Source organism: Amia ocellicauda, chromosome 15 (assembly GCF_036373705.1).
Source record: "Amia ocellicauda isolate fAmiCal2 chromosome 15, fAmiCal2.hap1, whole genome shotgun sequence".
Lineage (NCBI taxonomy): Eukaryota > Metazoa > Chordata > Actinopteri > Amiiformes > Amiidae > Amia > Amia ocellicauda.
The window spans coordinates 16,572,911-16,586,783 of record NC_089864.1 but is presented as its reverse complement, the minus strand read 5'-3'; the positions used below and the strand labels follow the sequence as shown (position 1 = coordinate 16,586,783).

At 39.6% G+C, this 13,873-nt stretch overlaps 2 protein-coding genes across 7 annotated transcripts in view; both read left to right on the top strand.

Moving 5' to 3' along the window:
• Positions 1-5,544, top strand: part of osbpl8 (oxysterol binding protein-like 8) — a 100,081-nt gene extending 94,537 nt beyond the window's left edge. For 4 of the 6 annotated variants that reach the window (XM_066723598.1, XM_066723603.1, XM_066723599.1 and 1 more), the window contains 5 exons: positions 197-382; positions 1,898-2,051; positions 2,482-2,587; positions 2,829-2,934; positions 3,049-5,544. In XM_066723598.1, the coding sequence (XP_066579695.1) occupies positions 197-382; positions 1,898-2,051; positions 2,482-2,587; positions 2,829-2,934; positions 3,049-3,178 (682 nt within the window). In that variant the 3' untranslated portion in view covers positions 3,179-5,544. The remainder of the gene's footprint in view (positions 1-196; positions 383-1,897; positions 2,052-2,481; positions 2,588-2,828; positions 2,935-3,048) is intronic. The other 2 variants (XM_066723600.1, XM_066723604.1) reach the window with 1 other exon arrangement.
• Positions 5,545-6,451: 907 nt separating this feature from the next.
• On the top strand, positions 6,452-12,123 carry bbs10 (Bardet-Biedl syndrome 10). Its single transcript, XM_066724145.1, has 4 exons — positions 6,452-6,644; positions 7,698-7,772; positions 8,677-8,887; positions 9,647-12,123. Exons 3-4 carry the CDS (start codon positions 8,697-8,699, stop codon positions 11,628-11,630), a joined length of 2,175 nt encoding a protein of 724 aa, XP_066580242.1. The 5' UTR covers positions 6,452-6,644; positions 7,698-7,772; positions 8,677-8,696; the 3' UTR covers positions 11,631-12,123.
• Positions 12,124-13,873: the final 1,750 nt, after the last annotated feature.

Sequence of the window (13,873 nt, the reverse complement as noted above, 5' to 3'; positions counted from 1 at the left end):
TTACTGTGTGGGGACTGAGAATAATGGAAGCATGTTTTATAACGCTGTTATTTGGATATAGGATTGAGTGCAGACTTTAGCTGTATTCTGTAATAGTGCAACCTGACTAAATTGTAATTAGCTTGAGTATAGATAAATGCATACACACACACCTTCTCCTCCCAGTTTGTCTTATATTTCTGTGTCCTTTAATCAGGCTTTGGCAGCATGTGACCCGCGCTATAAACAACAAAGACCAGACTGAGGCCACGAACGAGAAGTACATCCTGGAGGAAGTACAGAGGAAGGCCGCCCGGGAGCGCAAGGCAAAGTGTGAGGAGTGGAGCCCCACCCTGTTTGAGCAGGACCCCATTACAGGAGAGTGGCATTACAAATATGCAGAGTGAGTAGGGCTTGGGGGGGCGGGGAGCTCCATGGGGAATTCAACACCTCAGAGACCCGCAAATCTGCTCTGGCTTTCTAATCTGCTGTATAGTATGAGCCAGTTTAGACCTAATACACAAATATAAACATGTATTTACTCTTTAACACCTCGTAATGTTGTGCAATAAGTCAGGAAATCAGATTAATCTCTCAACCAAATTTTTCCTAATCTCTGCTTTGTCATATTTATTTCTGCACCCCTAAGCATTATGTTGTGTAACAGTTTATTTTCAATGTAATATTCTGGTTTTGGGGAGAGGAAAAAGAAACACCACCTGTTCACACTTTCATGTGCTGAGAAGGAAACACTTTCACAACCTGCTGTGTTTTGAAACTGAACTTGACCAAATTAATCATTACAACAGACAGTATTTGGTTGTTCCAGGGTTCATTTTTTTCTGCTGTTAGGGCCATAAGCCTTTTTCTCTGCTATAGCATGTGGGTTTTCAAAATATTGTACTCACTCACACACACTGCAGAGATTAAAAAGTTCTGTATTCACTTTATCCACTTTATGAACAGACCTCTGTACATTAAATGTAAATTACAACATAAAGGGTGACACCTAGTGGATAACAGAGGAAAATGTATGGTACAATAAAGTTATTTTCTTTTGTTTTTTAAATAAGTCTACAAAATCATTTAGTGTTTTTCTATGGAAGCATATAGAGTACTTGATTCAAATGATAATCCCACAATTGCATAATCATGTTCAATTGAGACAAAATTAAAATGAAAATGCAATGATTTCATTTGCACCCCTCTTTGCAAATGCATGTCCTAGCCCTTATGCCGTTTTCCGGACAAAATGTAACATGCAAATGTCAAACGCTATTGTAAATGCATGGTCAAAGACTGCTATTAAAAATGCATGATCAACCCCGCTTCAAGATGGACTTTAGTCAAATGTTAAGGCAATTGTGAAATGAGAGAAACAGCACCCCTCTTTTCAAATGCATGTCCTAGCTCTTATCATGCAAATAATGTGTGAATAAATGGAACATGATTATGCAATTTGGGATTGCATAAAGATGTTCCCTTTTGCATTATCATTTGAGTTAAGTCCTCTATATGATTCCACGTTTCTCAGCAGAGCAGACTTACTGAAAGTATTTCAACAAAAGTCTGCAAATTCAGGATTAATTGAGAACTTAATTATTTTAATTTACTTTGGAACTTTGAATTGAAGCACTCAAGAATTCTGTGACATTTATGGATCAGCAGTAATTGTTACATATTTTATCAAAATGATTTATTGACCTATTTAGCTGCACATATTTGAAATGTGAAGACCTTATATACTATATTGGAAGTGCTTTGAATGACAGAAGTATGCACTCCTTTTCATAAAGCAATCCGTCTGACTAATGGATTCATACTGGTTTAAATTGAAGAAAAGGTATTTACATGATCTCGTTCCTTACTGTTCAAGTGTTCATTGTTGTTTTGTTTGTTTGCTGTTGTCCCTTTTCAGTACCCGCCCATGGGATCCTCTGAATGATATGGTTCAGTTTGAGAAAGATGGCTGGGTCCAGACAAAAGTCAGGCACAGGACACCAATGGTACGTTCTGGCAGTGTAATTAGTCTCAGTAACCAAGGGGCAAGGAGGGAGAATTGCAAATGTCAGGTACGTTGGCACATCTTACTGGCCAGAGCCTTCGCTTCAGTCTGACCGTTGCCTGTGCTGTGCCAGAACCATGACCAATGCGATCATGCAGCTTTCTATCTGTGATGTCACTTCACAAATCCATCAGTTTGATATGATTTTTGTGTACATTCATTTTGGATGCTGATTTGCATCCCTTCTGCTTAATTACATCAACACAATCTGCTTCTTATTTATTTATTTCACTTTTTTGTGTATGGACACACTTTTTTGGTTGCCCATCTTTGATGAGCGCACTGCAGCATCCACAGAATGTGAGCACGCCGCATGCTTCGCAGCCAAGCCAGCCTCTGACCAAGCGTGTGTCCTTTTCAAAGCTTTTATGTTATTCTGCATTTATTATTTTTAGTTTTTTTTACATCTTTATCTTTCGGGTACTTGTCCATCACAGGTCACCGTTCCTAAACGAAAACGCAAGCAAAGTGATAAGCCCAAAAGTGCGGAGAGTGGCTGTTCATCTCCGGAACCAGATCGACACGATTCGTCGGGTAGTGAAAGTAAGTCAGGTGTATCTGTCTTAACTGCACCCTATGACCTATACAACCTTTTCACTAATTATGAAACTGTCGTGACCAAAATTTGTGAAATAAGTATTTCTGTTCATTTATTTTGTTGATATTTAGACGAGATTTAAATGGTTGTGGGAGCAAATGTCTTTTTTAATCATAGTTCATTTTCTCAGTAAAATGTGGGAAATGTTGCATTTTATCTCCTCTAATGTATAAACCTTTATTGCAGGACACAAAACCAAGCACAGTGCCCGGCTAAGGAAAAAAGGAACAGACCTCAATGAACTTCAAAGTGCCATTGATTCTATTAAACGCACACAAGAGGACATTAATAGGTGAGAGGAAGATGCCAAAAATGTACTCTAGAAAGAGTTTTTAATTTCCTTTTTGACAGCTGTGTTTGTGGTGCTTTCTAATTTGATTGAAATGGTTGTTTATTTCTTCCTCAGGAGCATCACGGCGCTGCGCAGCCGAGCCCTGGCGCCTCATTCGGAGAGTGGCTTCCTGCAGCAGAGGGATTATGTCATCATCTTTCTTCTCATCCTCATCCAGATCTTCATCAATTTCATCTTCAAGTAGCCCTCGGGGCTGCGGCTCCCAAGCAAAGGGCTACAGGGAGGAAGAACATTCCTGAAAGTGCAGACCTGAAGCTTCCTCGTCCCTTGTCATTTGAAGCCAATCACAAACTGTCCCATAAGAAAATAAATACAAACACTACACACACACACAGACGAGACCCAGATAACGAGACTTTGTGAGGAAGTGGACTCCAGCCTCGTTCTGCCAGCATCTGAATAAATCATATTTATTCTCATTGTAATAACTGGCTGTTCCATATATTTCAATGCCAAGAAGGTACACAATTGTATACACTGAATTATTTTGGAAGTTGTGAAATTGTTCCAAAAATAACCCTTTTGACTGAAAACGGTAGTGAATGAATTTATTGAAAAAGGACAGTTTCTTGCATTTTTATTTAAGGTAGCTGGTGTCCGAGAACATGCTTTTCTTTGGCATGAACTGGAGATGCCTCTCACCAAGGTTTGGATAGGACCGGGCTGCAATACCCAGGAAAGATGCAAGGCCTTCTTTAACAGTGTTGTGAGCATTAGGCCACAGGAAACGTTTTACAGTGACGCGGTTTTGACCTTTCCTGTATGTTTTATGCTTTTTTTAACGGGGTGGGGTCGGGTGGGGTGGGGGGGAAAGATTAAAATAGATAACAAAAGTTTTCTTTCTTTTTTAAAAACCTTTATTTTTACATCGAGGACCTCCTGCTTTGATTTTTTGTTACACACGTGGTCCTCTGTGCGTTTACTTGAAAAGTAATTAAGGGGGAAGAGAAGTTAGTGGTCCAGCATATTTTATGTTGTCTGTGTTGAAACTTTAATGTTAATTTTAAGTCTTCTATTTATCTTCCGATGGCCGTTATTCATAACTGTATCTGAAGACGTGTATTTTGTATGTGTGTGTGCGTCTGTGTATATTTATATGTGTGTGTTGTATGTATTAATATACATATACAGATACACACACAAACCTATACACATTCAAAATATTAATTTGGGGGTTACCTGAGGTTCTTGAGCAATAAAAACAAACTTTGATGTAGGTAACAAAGATTCTCTTAAGTTTTACGGGTTATTGTAGAAGCCTAGATTTTGAATGTTAAAGTAGCCTGGAGTCATTTCTGTATTGTTAGAGTATACAGTAAATGCTGTCGGTTCCTAGAGAATGTCTCTTTAATGTAGTAATATCATTTGACCAGTCTGATTAGAAAATAGAGGGCCTCAACCTCAGCAGAAAAAAGCGTATTGTCTTATATTGTTGATGTAGCAATTCCTCGTAAGACACACTCCCTACATTGTACTCCATCCACTCTTATCAAGCTAGGTAAAAATGTAAAAACGTAGAAAAAGCCAAATACCATGTGTCGAATATATACACAGTGCATTGCTGTTGTCAGTGTAAATAGGAAATAGACAGATGCTATATTTAAAGTAGCATTTTTATCCAACTATGAAAATATTTCTACCGTTCAGTCTCTTTCACCTTGTTTTAAGCAGTAAGCTGTCGATAGCAGTGTGCATCGCTGTGAGCGGCTGTTTCCAGTGTGCGGATCCCTATTCGCTCATTGCAGAGAGCAAGAATGTAGAAGGTGGTAATGAAATTTTGTCAAACAGTGCCTTCAGCAAGGGGTTTTGTGGGGAGAATGAGGACTCTGAAATTGTGTCTGTCAAATGGTTGTGCCATAAAAAGCCTTAGAGAAGTCTCCTGAACATGACCGTGGCTCTATGTGTCTAATTAACCCACAGAATCTCGATTCAGTTCCTCCTGCCATCAGAGCCTAATTTTCTATGTTGTTTTTTATTTTTTGAATGTTATCCGAAAGGGCACCATGAGAGGGAGAATGCATTCTCATGTTTCACTGTTGTTTAACACCGTGTTAATTTTGTACCATCTTTTTATGTTGCTGTTTTTTTTTTTTCACATGCACATTGCTCTTAGGTTACTGAAGAATAATTTTAATTCACCAATATAATATTATATATGTGTTTGTGTGTGTATATGACCATGAAGAGGGACCCTTGAATTTCTATAAATGTCAAACCCATGTCTCTCCTTTACAATTATATTTATTTGTAAAACAAAACCACTTGTAAGCTTACGTCATACACACATCTTTAATATCTCACCAAAATAAATGTTTGCATCTGCATTATCATGCCATCGTTTCTTGTTTGTTTGTTTGATTGAGGAGATAAAGGACAGCTCGCTTTATATGTTGTTCTTGATGTCTACAAGTGTGGTTTCACAGAACAATTGGACCAATTAATTGTACATTTTACCACTCTACTTTTTCTCCAACTGCTTGTATTGACCAAACGTACCCAATTGATAGGTTTGTAGAATAATTACAATAAAGGCTGATGGTTTGACATTGATGTAGAAGCAGTATGTGATATCATTTGTGCATATCCCATAGAACGTGTTACACATTGTTACTTATGCAAATGTTGAAGTTTCAAGTTTACAATCTGGAATTGCCCTGCCAGTCTATTTATGGGGTCACCTGGAAATCTTCACAATGAAAGAAAAGCCACGCATAAACAGTTGTGCAGCCCACAAACAACAGACAGAGAAAATGATCTAACTAAAAACTAACTCACAACTCATGCAAATACTAATACATACTAATACTAAATACTAATACTAATACATACTAATAATAAAACTTGCTGCTTTGGTAGACTGGCTTTGTCAAAAAAATGCCGTTGTCATATGTGTGTGTATGCGTGTGCTGCGCAGCTCTGTTGGAAATTAAATTTGTATATAAAAAAAAAAATCATGATAATAATAAGTATTAATTGGGGGCAGGTATCCTACTGATGTAATACACTTGTGTTTACAATAAGGTCCCTCCTTTTCACACCGCTTTATGAGTGTTCAGTACAAAGATTCTGAATAGTAAGACAATTCCTTGCCATATCTGTATAAACTGAATTTTGGGGGGGAAATCACAATAAAAAATACTAAATTATCAAAGTTGATCAAGGCCAGTTTTAATTATGGATACAAATGAAGCTAGGTATGGACTAATGGTTACATTAAGAAAATACTACTGTAATTCAGCTTTATTATTATGTTTTATTTATTCATTTGTCTCACACGGGTTATTTAGATGGCACCAATTAGTGTAATTTAGCTATAGTCTGCATGGAAATTAAGTTGTGACAACATTCAGTGCAGTAATGTGGTCATGGCCAGGGTGGGGTCGGACAGTGAAGTTGAGGTGCGCGTCTGTGTCAGTAATTACGGTAGCGGGGCTGTTTCACACCGGAGACGGAAGCAGCTTTTGCGTGTCGTGGGATTATATTGTGGGTCATATTGACTACCTGACGCATGTTTACGTCTCAGGCATTTCTTTACAGTAATAAGTTATTCAATTCCCAATGCTTTTCATCTCTTTTTTCTTTGTCCACGCATTTGTTTTAAGCGACTGGGACAGGAGAAGGGGCTTGAGTTGTGCCTGAGGAGTCGTGTTGTAAGTGTCCATCGTGGTAGTTATCTATTTATTGATGTGTTTAATCAAATCTCTTTCAGTTGGCAATACTTGGACAGCACACGGTTACACTAGAGGGCCGAGTCTAAAAGAAAACATTATTATGAATAGTTTCCCGAAACAGACACTCTTACAAAAGTGTTCTTACAAAATGTGCCCATTTCATTATTAGTTCATTTTATTAGTTCTTGCTAGACGCCATTACCCTGACTAGTTGTGACAAAATATACATATTTCACTAATGTGTTAGAAAAGCGAATGTTCCCAGAATGCCTGCCGACGTGATTCAATCAGTTACGTCATTATTTAGCTTTTCTACGTCACTACACAGCAAGGTACCTCCTAAATGAGCATCACCTTCTCTGTATGACATGCAGATTGTCAAAATGTGTCATCCTGATTGTGCCCCTAATATAAGAATGCAGTTTATAAGAGTATTAGCTGACATCATTAGTGCCAAATGACGTAGCTGCCACTGCCACTTTACTTTGGGCATCATTTTAAACATTGCATATTTACCATATTATTAAATTACAATTTTAAATCATGTTATTAGTCTGATTTTATGCCATTTCAAGTTGGGGACCGTTTCACATATTAATAATTACTATTTGAAGAACATTACAGAGTTGCATACTGTTATTAATGTGCTTGGTGTCCCCACAAACTTACAGGAGTTCTCCAGTAAAAAGAAAAAGAAAACAGCTGCAGTCCAGTAGAGATTTATATAAAAACCTTTCTCTAAAACCTTTCAAAATCTAAGTTGGATAGAATGTGAAAGATTTGGCTTAGAAGGCTATTCAAATGTTTAAAAAGTCATGTAAAAAGCACAATCATTGCTTTTCATTTTACAGAAATCACAAAGATGTATCTAGGTTTTTTTTCCCCTAGCCTCATTAGGAAATGGATTTCCAAATCCAGTAGTTAGTGAATTGGACAGACATTTCCAACCATTGTTATTTATGATAATGGTAAAACAATGCTGCTGTTCACCCTTCTAGAAATGTAATATGAGAGGTATTGTTTTAATTGCAGTGAAAAGCGGAACTACCATGGAAGTGGATTGAGTGCAAATGGATTAATCCAGCATCAGTAATCAATCAGAGTAAGGTAAGCCTGCCTTGATTTATTTATTTTCTTCTTTAATATTCCATGTCCCCACATGAAGGTTAATTGAATTGAGCTCACTATATAAAATCTATTTTTTCAGAAGAGAAACTGCAGAGAAATGGGAGTGCATCAGAGGGAAATACTAGATGCATAGTTTCCAATGTGGTGAAGGGTTGAGAGCCCACCAGTTTGCAGGTTTACAGCTTAATGGTATTTGAATGATTAACACTGAAATGTCTTTTTGGAAAGGTCACTTCAGCCAAGGGCAAAAACATCACATTTGATCAAGTATGACCTTGTCTGATTTTTCCAATTTTCAATTCATCATCACCAACAATTGAAAAATAATTTAAGGACTTTGGTTTGTATTCTCCTCTTTGCTGTATTTTATATGTCAACAGTAATTATCCTATGTATTCCCAGCTCTTAAATGATCCATCTGCATCTGCTTTAATGTGCTAAACCATTGACTCACTTAAATTAGTAGAGATCGGAATAATTGTCATTGTAAAACTAGAACCTGATACAGAAATGTCTGACCTTGTTGTTGGGTATTGTCTTCCCACTCTTTAGGATCTGAGTAATAGAGTGTATGTATAATACCGACTATTATTTACACATTATTTGAATTTAAAATAATTGTAATATATCCTAATGTATATATTTATAAACATATATATATATGTTTTTTTGTGATACAGGTTATGAAGGGCTAAATCATTATTCAGATTGTTTTGATCAATGTCTATTTAAAAGTGGTTTCAAAGAACAGAAAACAAAATAAAGAGTATGTTGTGTAGGAGACGATGTTTGTGGAAAACAAGTTATACACCTATTTAAAAGGCCACTTCAGAGTAGGCAATGTAAAGTCACTTAACTTAAACTGCTGTATTTTTGCTTTCAGATACACAGACGTGTCTGGAGATGAAAGATGTGCAGAGTTTGGGCATCGGGACCCTGGTGCAGATCGCCGAAACTCTGGAGTCCATTGTTGGTCGCTGTTTCGGACCACATGGGGGCCAGGTGCTTTTCACAAAGGCCACTGGAGAAGTGCTTTTAACACGAGATGGAAAACAGATATTCACTTCCCTCTTACTGGATCACCCCGTAGCCAGGTAATCATCCACTTCACACAGAGGCTGTCTTTCTGCATTCTGAATATGCTGAACAAGAAACCCATGAATCAGAGGAAGTCATTGTAATAATAATAACACAAAAAAACGTTTGTGAAGTGAAATTGGTTTAAAGGACAGCTGAGCAATGTTTTATAAAATCAACATTAAAATTACATATTCATTTTATATTTACATTTCAGTTTAAACATTGTGATTTTTTTTTACTTTATCACGTTCTGGAGATCAGCTTGTAATGATTAAGAATTATAAAGGTTTTGTCTGAAACGTCTGAAAGTTTAGATGTGAAATACTCTTCCATTCCTTTAACATTCATATATGAGTTCCAGAAAGGGATATGGGATACTATGAGAAATTGAGTTTGTATGTGTCAGTATTGATTATTTGATTAAATATTGGGCAGTATTGTTTTCAGGGCAGAGCCTCCTTGAGTTTCAGGGCTGCTGGCGTAGTGTGAGATGACTGATAGATACTGTGTCAATATGTTACTTAGATCATTATATTTTAATGTGCATGTATCTTTTCTCCAGGGACCATTTGTTTAAATCCAAACAGTGGAGTTTTAACCTGTACATTTTTAATTTAATAACTATTTGATTTTTAAAATAGTAGCCTGGTAAAGATGTTGTTTTTGATCTGACATTTTAAGTGGAAAGGTGCCCTAGACTAAACAAAACCTACCTGCTCTGTCTGTTGTGCAGCTGTGTATTAGTAAAGACACGTGTTATTTCCCCTTGGCAGAGTGCTGGTGGATTGTATTTCTGTCCACTGCAGTGTGACTGGAGACGGTGCCAAGTCGTTCATTCTGCTCCTGTCTGCGCTGCTCCGAGGGCTGCAGGCCTCAGTGGGAAAGGGCACGGCAGGACAAACCACCTGTCACCGCTCTTTAAACAGGGGAAAACAAGTGAGTCACGAATTGAGGCGGGTGGCCAACTGTCTCCTCACATTTCAGACGCATGTCCTGGAGGGAATTATACAGCAGCACCTCGGCCAGCATGTCACGTCTTTGTTTTCCCATGATGGCCGGACCACGGGGAAAGATAAGCTGCAGTCGATTATGGAGGCGTACTTCTGTGGAAAGACAGGCCGTGCTCACTGCAGGTTGCTCAGCGCGTTGGCTTGCGATTACTATTTCAAATGTAACTGTGAAGGGAACAGGGTGGGGGCGCTGAGTTTAATTTGTGAACACTTCTCTGAGCTGCACACGACAGTAACAGGCCTCCCTGTGAGCAGCTCCCAGATCTTGGAAGGACTAGTCCTCCACAGAGATTTCACGGTGCATTGCCCCACAGATGGCCAGTTAAACATCGTGGTTGTTACAGAACCTATTCAGCCTTCTTTCTCGGCCTCTGGTACAACACTACACCTTGGATCAGATTCTCAGCTGCAGAGCTGTTATAGCTGGATCAGTGACAGAGTGGAAGAAATGATGAACTCTTTACATCAGAGCCAGGTAAAGCTCCTATTGTCTAGTGTAAAGCAATCTGACCTTGTCCTTTCTTATGCCAAGCTGAGAGGTATATCTGTCGTGGAATGTATCGAGGAAGATGAGCTGGCTTTGTTCTGCAGCTGTAGTGGAGCATCACCATTGGCTTCGTCTTCAGACGTTCTCCAGGTCAGACAGGAGCAGCTTGCCGGCGCAGAGTTTTGCAGACCTGTGTTGCTCGGGTCCCACAGATACGCACACGTGCGCTTGCTGCCTCAGACCGTCTTTGCCCCGCACTGTCTGGTTCTTTGTGGGACCGTCCCAGGACTCTCAGAACAGTACGTCTCTGCCTTCCATGGTGCTTTCTGCATGCTGCGTCGAACCTGTGAGCCGGTTGATTCCCGAAACTTGCAGGGCGTGTTCAGCAATGCTCCAGCCACTGCTCATGTCAAAGGCACCCATGAAACCTTAACCAACCGTAGCGTGAAGACTACTCTGGAGGTAGTTGCCGTTGATGACACAAACACGGACTGTCCTGATCCTCGGTGTCCGGTCGTCGAGGATCTGCATTCTGGCTGTGATTCAGTTGATGATGAAAAGCAGGGGGGGGGACCAATGACAGGAGATCAGAGGACGTTTCAGGAATGGCTTGTTGATGATAAACGTAATCAGTTAGGAAGTCAGAGCTCGTCTTCAAACAGTCACTGCTGCAGCGTGTCAGATCCAGATCCCCCCCAGTCTGGCTTCACGTGTGCTGTTTCTAATGAGCACATGGTGAAAAGAAACTCAGTTTGTCTGATCAACCCAGTAAATGTTGTGCTAGTAAATCAGTGCAGAGTCTGCTTTAGTGATGTTGCACCTGGCAGTTCCAGCAGACCAGGGCAGTCTGAGAGTTTAGTAGAAGCTGGCAGCATGTTGCCAGTAGGAGGCAGTTTTGAGTTTCTTTTACAGCACTATCTGAAGCTGTACTCCACACAGAGCCTCCATCCTGACACAAAGACAGCATGTGATCTCTTAGCAGAGGCTGTGCTCAACATACCCAGGACTATTTACAGAGGAAAAGGAACAAACAGACGCTTTTTACAAGTGTACACCGAGTTTAAAAACGAGATCCAGAGAAAAGCCCAAAGGAAGGAGGGCCCTGTGTTGTATGAGTCCGTGTCCTGTAAATATCAGCTGCTGCTCTCAGTGTTGCAGTGTCTGAGGACGCTGGTGGCAGCTGACTTTTTGATTCATGTGGGCGAAAAAACTCTGACCGTAACGGAAAGGGATTCAGAAGACAGTGACTCATTTTGTTAAAGTGACTAAAGTGTTATGTTTGTTTCAGTATGTGGCAATACTGTCAAATATATGTCTAGTTTATATTTTCTCTCTGAAATGACACATACCTGTATATTTAATAGGATAAGTTTATTTCCTAGCTTGCATTTCAGATTTAAAATGTGGCATTGGGAGCAGACTGCCATCTGAAGCCTGCACTTTATGTATATATAATATTCCTCTTTTTTTCAGGATGTCATATTATGGGTCACAAGTGAAAGGCAGATTATAGTGTTTTTTTTTACTGATTATGTCTTTTTTTATTTTTTGGCTGCAGCCTTACATGTTTTTACTCTATTCCACTATGTATGTATTTATTTTGATATAATTGTCTGGAGCCTCACACCAGTGCCTGTCTGCAGATTGTCAAAACAATACTTCACACTCTATAATTACCTCATTATATATATATATATATATATATATATATATATATACATACACATAATAATAAAAAATTACTTGGACTTTATTAAGCATGTTTGTTTTATTCTGCTGATGGACAGAGATTTGCCTCTTTGCCAAGTGGTGTTGCTTTGACTGTGCTGTGTGTGGAAGAAACTTTGGCTTGGATGGCTTTTGTCATTCTCTACTGCCATGCTTTAGCAGGACTACTTCCCAAACTGACTTGTTAGCAGTCAATAGTATTTGGCCAACAATAGAGTCATCATTGTGAAAATTGTGGTGTGTATAGCTGTCAAGGGCTATGGTCAGCTGTGAGTCTAGAATTAAGGTATCCATCATTTAACTGAAACCAAATCACTTGAGCTCTCGGCAGCATACCACCACTGTTAAAAATAGCCATGAGCTCAGTGGTTCTCTGAGCTCTTCTTTAATGACAGTCTGTGAAATGTGACACCGAAAGGCAGAAACAGCGTGCCATCGTGTCTTAGCTGAGCATTTAATGAAACTGATTTATGTGTACATCCTCTCAGTTGTGACTTTACCCAGCCACTTGTAACATCCGCTTACTGACTCAGATAAGTTTGCTTAAGATCACCTGGAGTGGCTGCAGTGTCTGGACTCTGCTGGATAGAACAATGTGCAGTTAATGGCTTGCATCCTTTTGAGTGTGCCATTAAATTCCTGCTTGTATGGGACGCCCTGCATGTCAATGAATTGGAGTTACAAGTGGCAGATCCAAAATATCGTACTAAGACAGTGTAAAACCGAATTTAATATACAGTACTGTGCAAAAGTTTTAGGCAGGTGTGAGAAAATGCTGAAAAGTAAGAATGCTTTCAAAAACAGACATGTTAATAGATTATATTTATCAATTAACTAAATGCAAACTGAGGGAACAGAAGAAAAATCTAAATCAAATCCATATTTGGTCTGACCACCCTTTGCCTTCAAAACAGCATCAGTTTTCTAGGTTCACTTGCACACAGTTTTTGAAGGAACTCGGCAGGTAGGTTGGCCCAAACATCTTGGAGAACTAACCACAGTTCTTCTGTGGATTGAGGCAGCCTCAGTTGCTTCTCTCTCTTCATGTAATCCCAGACAGACTCAATGATGCTGAGATCAGGGATCTGTGGGGGCCATATCATCACTTCCAGGACTCCTTGTTCTTCTTTACACTGAAGATAGTTCTTAATGACTGTCACTGTATGTTTGGGGTCGTTGTCATGCTGCAGAATAAATTTGGGGCCAATCAGATGCCTCCCTGATGGTATTGCATGATGGATAAGTATCTGCCTGTACTTCTCAGCATTGAGGAGACCATTAATTCTGACCAAATCCCCAACTCCATTTGCAGAAATGCAGCCCCAAACTTGCAAGGAACCTCCACCATGCTTCACTGTTGCCTGCAGACACTCATTCGTGTGCCATTCCAGCCCTTCAGTGAACAAACTGCCTTCTGCTACAGCCACATATTTCAAGTTTTGACTCATCAGTCCAGAGCACATTCTGCCATTTTTCTGCACCCCAGTTCCTGTGTTTTCGTGCATAGTTGAATCACTTGGCCTTGTTGCCACGTCGGAGGTATGGCTTTTTGGCCTCAAGTCTTCCATGAAGGCTACTTCTGACCAGACTTCTCCGGACCGTAGATGGGTGTACCAGGGTCCCACTCTTTTCTGCCAATTCTGAGCTGATGGCACTGCTGGACATCTTCCGATTGCGAAGGGAAGTAAGCATGATGTGTCTTTCATCTGCTGCAGTAAGTTTCCATGGCCGACCACTGCGTCTATGGTCCTCAACGTTGCCCGTTTCTTAGTGCT

What these genes read in the sequence shown, in the direction of transcription:
- bbs10 (XM_066724145.1), top strand. Translation starts at nt 8,697, where the DNA reads ATGAAAGATGTGCAGAGTTTGGGCATCGGGACCCTGGTGCAGATCGCC. An exon ending in CTGGATCACCCCGTAGCCAG is followed by an intron (nt 8,888 to 9,646) that starts GTAATCATCCAC and finishes TCCCCTTGGCAG; the next exon opens with AGTGCTGGTGGATTGTATTT.